At 25.9% G+C, this 9386-nt stretch overlaps 2 protein-coding genes across 2 annotated transcripts; one reads left to right on the forward strand and one right to left on the reverse strand.

Moving 5' to 3' along the window:
• Nucleotides 1–2272, reverse strand: EIN_220810 (GCC2 and GCC3 domain containing protein; the record flags this gene model as incomplete). Its single annotated transcript, XM_004262063.1, has 1 exon — nucleotides 1–2272. A coding segment is annotated over one exon (2272 nt), but the record flags the coding sequence as incomplete, so codon positions are not given.
• A 6386-nt stretch (nucleotides 2273–8658) lies between these two features.
• EIN_220820 (hypothetical protein) lies at nucleotides 8659–9386 on the forward strand (the record flags this gene model as incomplete). The annotated part of the gene is made up of 3 exons (XM_004262064.1): nucleotides 8659–8815; nucleotides 8985–9080; nucleotides 9119–9386. Coding segments are annotated over 3 exons (521 nt in total), but the record flags the coding sequence as incomplete, so codon positions are not given.

Below are 9386 nucleotides of genomic sequence, written 5' to 3' on the forward strand. Positions count from 1 at the left end.
TCATTGAATAATCAAAGCACTTTTCATCTCTTTTTTCAACGCACACTCCATCAACTAAAATGTGGTTTTCATCACACATAATACAAAAAGAATTCACTTGATGCAGACAGCCAGCATCATTTAAATCACTTTTTAATGTTTCTGAATTAAAATGTGTTGTGTTTGAATATCCGAGAACGCACAAAGATGTATTATTATCAAGGATATAAGGCGCATAACATTTTGAACACAATTTATTCCCGTTGTTGTATTTACACAGTTGGCAATTTGGAATTATTTCATAACAACTCATACACCCGTTTGAAGTGACTTTCACTTTGCCTTTTTCGCATAATATACAATTTTCACCAACAGTAATATATTCACCAGAACATGTCAAACAGTCATTACTTTTTGGTGAGCACTGCACACAGTTTGTTATTAATGGACAATTGTAGCAGTTGTCATTTTTTAGGTAATACCCACTCAAACACTCTACACACTTTTTCTCAGATTCGAATTCATTTGCACCACATGAGGCACAATTATCGTTTAATGAACATGATACACACTCTTCATTTCCAGTGTTTTGGTTTGTAACTTGTTTAAAGCCAGACTGACACATTGTGCACACACCACTTTCTCTATAACAATTTATACACTCACTTGGACATGGCAAACACGATGATGTACCACCACTTGAATAATACCCATCAACACAAATTTCACAGTTTGCATTGCCCGTAAATTCATATCCAGCATAACACGTCAGGCAATTGCCACTGATATTATCACACGTTTCACACTTGATATCACATGAATTGCAATATGTTTGTCCTTCATTTGACTGATACGTTTTGTTGTCACATTGTTGGCATTTTTTGTTTGCTGAATTTGCATAAGTTCCAACTGGACAAATGTTACAATTAAACGACTCATCCAATCCATACCCAGAAATGCAAGTTATGCAATTCCCATTCGTCTTGTTACATGTTAAACATGTTAAACTGCATGACAAACATTTTGATGATCCTTTTGTGGAATAAAAACCATCTTCACAAGGTGTACAGTACGTTGATTGACTTATTGAATACGTTCCTGCTGGGCAGACATCGCATGTGTTTGTTTCTTGATTTGCTGCTGTTCCAGCTTTACATTGAATGCAGCGGTTTTCTGATAAAATACAACCAGACAAACAAGACGAGCAGAATCCGCTTTCTTTTTCACATGAAGTGCAATAACTGTTGCATTTTGTACATGAAATTGAAGATGGTGTGTTTGAATAATAACCATCACTACATTGAGTACATTTTTCACTTCCTGGTATATTTGAATATGTTCCTATTTGACAGGGAATACATTGAAAGCCATCCCCATACATCCCAATTACACAATCATCACAACTATAATCGTTAACAAACTGCCCATTCTTACATAAGGTGCAATACCCATTAGTTTGGTCACACTTAACACATGAAGAACAATTCATACACATCGAACTATTTGCAAAAGAATACGTTTGATCTGGGCAACTTAAACACCCATTTGGACTTAGATATTGACCAACCGGACAACTCTCACAAATACCATTTGAAAGAAACATGTTTTCATAACAACTCAGACAGTTTCCATTTGTGGAATCACATGTTTTGCACATTGAACTACATGGGGTACAAGAATTACTTCCAATTAAAGAAAAGGAATTAACCAAACATTTTGTACATGAAATTGTACCACCTTCAGAGAAATAACCGGCTTTACATTGTTCGCAAATACCATCAGATACAAAGCCACAACCACTCGAACAAGAGAGACACTTCCCAGTTGTTGAAATACACGAAGTACACATGGTACATTTTAAACATGAAGAAAACCCACTTAATGAAAAATAACCATCTTCACACCGTGTACAACTCGAAGATCCAGATGAGGAAGAATAAGAGCCAGCACTACAATTACTACATGTTGATGAACCCAAAACCGAATAAGTTCCAGCAGAGCATTTGGTGCAACTTTTTTTATTGTCTCCATTTGAATAAGTCCCCGGTCCACAATTATCACAAGTGGAAGAAGCCAATTCTTGTGCGTATTGTCCATCTGGGCAAATAATACAGATAAGAGCACCACTTTTTGAATAATAACCCTTTTGGCAAGCATATTTATTTAGTCCATCTGGGCAATAATATCCAGCGTTACAAAGAGCACAACCATAATTGGTAGGGTAATACCCCAATTTACAACTCAAGCATGTGTATATGATGTTTAGGTAAAAAAAAAATTTGAAGACCAACATAAATTCAAATTCAAGATGTGCATTTTAGTTTCATTTTTTGTCGATTCAAAAGTTAAGATTTTATTTTAGGATCAACTATTTTTTATTATTTTTATTTCAAATAAACAGAAATTAAATTATTATAAAAATTAATTTTATTGTATTCAAACCCTTCAGTATTAAAACAATTAAAAGTATTTTATAATTTTTTATTTATTTTGAGTGTTTGTAATTAAAATATATTGTTGATAATTATATAAAAAAATTTAAAAGCTTGAAACACATGAAAACTAATAATATTTATTAATAAATATTAATATATACTAATAAAAAAAAATCAAATAGTTACAATTAAAGTTATCTTTTTATATTTCATAGTTATTAATAATTTGAATTTCGAGTTTTTGACTAAATTTAAATAAAAAGTTAAGTCAATCTTTAATAATTGTTTTATTGATATAAATATTTCGATTATTGTTTTATAAACACAAATATTTTAAAACATGTATGTTGGGATGTTTTTTTACTGAATAAATCCAATTAAAATAGCTCTAATTTTAATGAACATCGCCAATTTTCTCTTTTTATGTTTATTATTTTGGTTTATCTATTATATAGTTCAATCATTTTACTTTATGCAAAACTTTACATTATACTAGAAATATTTTAAAATATATAATTATTTTATTATATAAATGAATTTTTGATTCTTCCAAAAATAATAAAAATAACACAAAATAATTTGAAAATACGATTGATTTACATTTTTCACTATTGTAAGTGAAAAATAAACACAAATGTTGACAATAAATTATAATTTTTAATAAAGAATATTAATAAAGATTAACAGAAAATAGTCGTACAGTAGGAGGAAAAAGTGGGATGCTGAGAAAAAGGGGGATGCTAATCTAAATATAAATTTTTTTTGGTGTTTTTCATTTTATTAATTATTTGAATGATTATTTATATTATAATTTATAGTAATTATATAAATAGTAATATAAGTGGGATGCGGGTCTTAAATTAATACTAAATATTTACTATATTTTATTTAAATGTTTTAACAAACTAATAAATGAAGTTGAAACTCAGAACTGTTATTATCAAATTGAATAACAATATCACCCGTTTGTGCTTTTAAAGAGATTATTTAAGTGTTGAGTCTATTTTATTGATGAAATATATATTCAATTATACATCCACATCAACTAACACATAGAACAGAGAAAGTGGTGGAAAATGATAGTACTTCATGAAAACGACGGAAGTAAAAGAACTCAATTGACGCTTCTACAAACTTATAAAATATTATTTGTTTGTAAGTGGAAGTATGGTTTTAAAATACAGGTTGATGTTTAAGCTTACTTCTCCAAATCATTCCAAAATATAAATTCACACTGTTTCCATTGTGGAATGGTGTTGTGTGTTGGCTACAGACTAAATGATTGTTTAAACTTGTTTTATTTTAACTACTTTTTATTTAGCATTACAACGTATAGTTTTTTATGTCTGCTTAATTAAATGCACATAATTATTAATTCATTGTCCTATATGGTTATGATAGTATTGAAAATAAACATTAAACATATAACTTATAACGTCTTGGTAGAGTTGTCATTCGTCAAGTCAACATCAATATACATTTAAAAATTAATAAATAAGAATCAATCAAAATGAAAGATATGAACAGTCGATTGTTCAACAAAAAAATGTTGTGGTTTAATTTTTTTTGTTATAAAAATAAAAATACAGTAAATCAATCAAACTTTTAGAAGTATTAAGAATATACATTTTTTGAACATTTTATTTTTTGTACAAAAAATAACCAATAGTTGCGAGCATCCTCCTTTTTCTAGCATCCCCTTATTTCCTCCCACTGTACAGCAAGAAAATTGTTGTACACTTGTGATTTTAGTATCAAACAAACCAAAAAATCGGGAATATTTTTTCACATATAAAAATTGACTAAACAATCAGGAAAAAAAATGGGTTTTGAAAAAATAAAAACCCGACTTTATACAGAAAAATGCCTTAAAACAATGTGTACGACTATTTTCTGCTGTACGACAGTTTTCTGGTGCTCTTTATATCATGTTTAATTTTATATGTTGTGATAGCCTTCAATTATCAAAGCAGATGTATAGTAAAAAAACAAAGGCTATTTAATATAATTTAACTATTTAATCAATATAAAAATTGTTTAATTTATTTAATCATCGAAGAACAATGAGCATTGTGTAATTATGACCGTTAAAGATCATCTTCAATGACAGCCCATTTTATTTTTGTTATTTAATACACCCGTAGATTTAAAAACCTTTAACCTAAGTAAACTTCGTCAAAAAAATAGCTCACATTGTTTGTGTCATTAACCTATTATGTACAATAATATTTCCTTTGGCAAGCTGATAATAAGTATTACACGAGTTTGCAAAACATAATAAATACAACCCATTTTATTTTATTTTAATTTGGCATCTGAAATTCTTTTTACGATGGCCAAAGGCGTGGAGTAGACATTTTAAAAAATATTTTTTTTTATTTTTAAAGTTTTGGTTTTCTTGTTAAAAATTTTCGAAAAACAACTTTATAATATCTATTTGCATAAAAGGCGACCTTAAAGATTCATCAAAATACTCGAGCTGACAATATTTATTTGAAGTCAAAAACATACGTAAAATAATTAAGAACTGGTAACAAAAAGTTTGAAATGTGTGTTAAATAATTATAAATATAAAAAATTATTAATTAATTATTTTTTATGTTTAAAAAAATTACAAAAAAATTATTTTGGTAAACAAAAAAATAATTGAATATCTTTTAAAATAATCATATTTAATCAATTGTATTTTACATTAAAAATGTTGTTTTTGATATTCACACATACAGTTACCAATATGACAAGACATGGAATGATAAATAAATAATTAACAATCATGTTTAAATGTAATTTTTGATGTAAACATAAACCAAAGATAATAATTGTTTTTGAAATATTTTTAATAATTGAATATATCTTTTATATTCAAAAAAGGTGTGACTATTATCATCGTGTAACTACATTTAAAACGATTATTTTCCAATAACTCACTGTTGATAATAACATGTATATAATGGTATTTGATATATATTATCTTTTTAATTTATTATGTCTGATTACACACATAAATAACACCAATTTAAAAATGACATCATAACTGTTATTGAACAGTGAAATAATAACACGATTATACAGTTTCTTTTAATGTTTGTATTTTAATAATTAAAATAAAATGATTCACTTTTATACTCTATACGCCCATTGTAAAAACGGATAAAATTATTAAATGTGTAAACTTTTTGAGTGTGTAAACATATAATTTCAAACTAAACAAATTCAAAATTATTATAATATGAAAAGAATGTAAATAAATATTTTAACGACTTGTGGTTCACACCTTTATGTACATGTAATAAACATAAATAATATATTCACTGGTTAAAATTACTGACAACCACATTAATTTTGTTTATGATAATAAATCAAATACACACAGGAACAAATTAAAAAAGTTGATAAAAACTAATTTGTTTTTTTAATTACATTAATGTTGTCACTTAGATACGATTAAATATTTTTTTAAATTTAATTAAAAATATGTTTTCTATTTTATTAATATACAATTTGAAAGCAATTGAATTGTTATTGAATGTTTGTGTATTACTTAGATAATTTATGTATCGAATTATAAATCCAAAAAGACAAACATTTATGTTCTAATGCACTTCTATGTATGATAAAATGTTTATTTTTATATCTTATTTATATATGTGAGAGAAAACAAGCTAAAAACAGAAATGTCTTAAACTGTGTTATTCCAGTAATTTTAGTGTAATGATTTTAAGTTCGGGTTTGATTTTACATGTTTTCACACTAAAAATTTATCACGTTTTATTTTTGACATTTTATAAAAATGAAAATGTTGTGATTAACAGTGAAACCTAATACACAGTCTGTTGTTATAAAATTATTGAAATTAATAATCAATTAATGTTTCTATTATATATAATAATAATTGTTGTAGTGTTACCAAGGTATACATGTTTAATTATGTGTTTTTACATGAATAACAAGAAAACAATAGTTATAAAAGAATAATAGTGTATAACAACTCTCTTATATGTAATTATCAACAAAAAGTTGTTGAATGAAAATTGTCTACACCGAAGTAGTTACACAATGCAATTGATGATAATTGTTTATTTTTGTTTTAATAAATATCATAATTATTTCACAAAAGTTATTATTTACAATAGATAAATTCAATGTAATAAACAACTATAATTTAAGTGGAAATTTAATTTGAGAATTTTTTGTATCAACACTGTTGTATATTTGATTTTTGTTTATTTGAACGTTTAATTGTGTTAATTAACTTTGTTATGAAAATTGATAACACGATCTGTTAAGGTTAATTGTGATTGTGTACAATCAATTCGACAATGTACACATTCATAAAAAATCATGAAGCTTTGAAAAAAAATCCTTGTTATTTAGTAAAGAGGATAGTAAAATGCTGATTTACAAAAAAATAATCAATTCGACCCAAAATATTTTAAGATTACTTGGGTAGTGACAATCTCGAAGGTCATTTAACAAACACAATTAATATATTCAAAATAATGACATGTTTAAACACTTTCATATGTTTAATATGAAAAACAATTAACTGGGATAAAAAAATCAAAGCTTATATGTTTGGTCTTTACTTGTTATAAATTTTTAACTAAAAATGCAAAAATTGTTTTTTGTTTATTTCAATAACAACATATGTAAACAAACTGACCAGTAAATTTAAAAATTACAAACAAGTTTTATATCAAATGATTTACTTAATTAAATATCATCAAAACTAAAACAATAAAAATTAAAACAAATTGTTTTGATTACTTTTATTAAAAACACAAAATTTAAATAAACAATTGTTTTGTTGTAATAGATTCACACTTATATAGTGGTCGTATCGTATCATATATTTTGGATAGTAATTGTTTTATTTTTTTATTTTTTGATTATGAGTGTGTTTTTTTATTATCAGTCTTGATCAGTCGTTTGCAATTATTCTATTAATACAATTAAATATGTTATTTGGAAAATAAAAAAACATATCCAAAAAATAAAAACATCACTTTTTTAATTTTTTGAGTAACATAAATTACCAAGTATATTAGTTGTATATTTGAATTGTGATAAGGTAAAACTTCGATTATTTCCATTTTTTAATTTGAAAACCTCGACACTTACCAAATTGAACATTTTGAATTTTGTCGTATATTGCTATATTAGTTATTAATTTGTCATTTGTAAATATTTGTCACAAAAAAATTATGTAAAAACCACAGTTAATTAAATTATGATTAATTATTAAAAATCCTTAAATTTTTGAAAACAAATAAGCATTCTATTCTGGCTATTGTTCAATGGGTTGAAGAAATCGAATTACTTATGTTTATAAACAAACTATGTGAATTGTAGGTATCAACTATAAGTATAATTTGTTTATCTTGAGTAATATTTAAAGTTTAATTAAATTTAATTTAATTGTAAAATAGACCAACTTTAGATTACTTCGCATTTTTCCAAAAAATTATAAATAACCAATCAGATCTTAAAATTGTCAAGGTTTGGAAAACGTCAAGGTTTGTAAATAATAAAGGTCTTACTATATATACGAGTTTGTGCTTATAATTAAAGTAAATGATTATACAAGTTAATTATTAATAAATTGTAAAAATATTAATATAATATATATATATATATATATATAATTTATTAATTTTATTTTATTACAAATAACATTTTTATAACATTTGTGTGTGTAATCATTTTTTGTTGTTTAAAAATAATAAAAAAAACGTGTTTAGAAAATTATATCATTTTTGAAACAATTATTGTAAAAAAAAAGTTGAAAAATCAGTTTTCGAATATTTGATGTTTATATTTATTGTTTAATTATAGTTAAATTACAATTAAGCTCTTTTGATGAATTTTTCTTTATGTTGTACCACATCAAAGACAATCAAATGAAATAAAAATACTCAAAAAGTTCTTTATACATTATATTTACCAAAAATATCATACAAAAACTTACAAATTTACAACAAAAATACCTAAAAAAAAATTCGGAATTGATTTGATTAATTGTTTTTCAAACAAATTCCAGAAATATGGTTATAACAAAGTTTTTATAAAAAATAATATCATGAATAATAAAAAATTAAAAGTGTGTTTTTATTTTGAAAATTCGACTGTTGTTTTGTCATTTTTGCTTTGTAATTAATTATAATAAAATGTTTTTATACCCAAAAATAAAAAACCTACAGGTTTACCAATAACATTTAAGTTGGTTTTTATTCTTCAAAATCAGATGTTTGCTCTTGTTCTTGCACTTGTGTTTGCTCAAATCAACGCAGAGAAGTCTAACCCCGACTGTTCGACAGCATCTTGTGTTTCTTGTAACTCTGGATCGGACAAATGCGTTGAATGCAAGACCAATTATATTTTGAGTGATGGTATTTGTATTCGTTTGTTTATTACAATACTTATATAATCTTGATATATTGCAATTATGTTAAACAGTAATAATGCCAATTTTATTATAAAAAAAACACAATACGTTGTTTATAAATATGTATTTACTTGTAACATCTTCACAACTAATTTATAAATAAAATGAAATGAAATAACAAAAAGATAAGAGTGAGGCACACTGTGATCAGGTCTATCAAGGCAATTGCGAGCAGTGTGAGACTGGTTATCAACTTGATGCAACAACAAAGAGATGTGTTGGTTTGTTATTCACATCGTTATACACAAATAACAAACAGAGGGCGATTATGCATGCCAGCAATACAATGCCGATGGCACATGTTCATCGTGTTCATTCAATTACAAGTTTGTTGACGGCGTTTGTACACAGTGTGCTGAAGTTGCACATTGTTCTGCATACGATGACAATTGCACGTGCACTGATTGTTTCCTCAATTACCACCCATCTGTTGATCACCTCTGTGAGACACAGGACATCTACTGCATCAACTACAGATTGGTCGACGAAGCGTATCAGTGCGATTCATGTGTCACTGGCTACTATTG

This window comes from Entamoeba invadens (genome assembly GCF_000330505.1).
Source record: "Entamoeba invadens IP1 unplaced genomic scaffold scaff_1105074725089, whole genome shotgun sequence".
Classification (NCBI taxonomy): Eukaryota; Evosea; order Mastigamoebida; family Endamoebidae; genus Entamoeba; species Entamoeba invadens.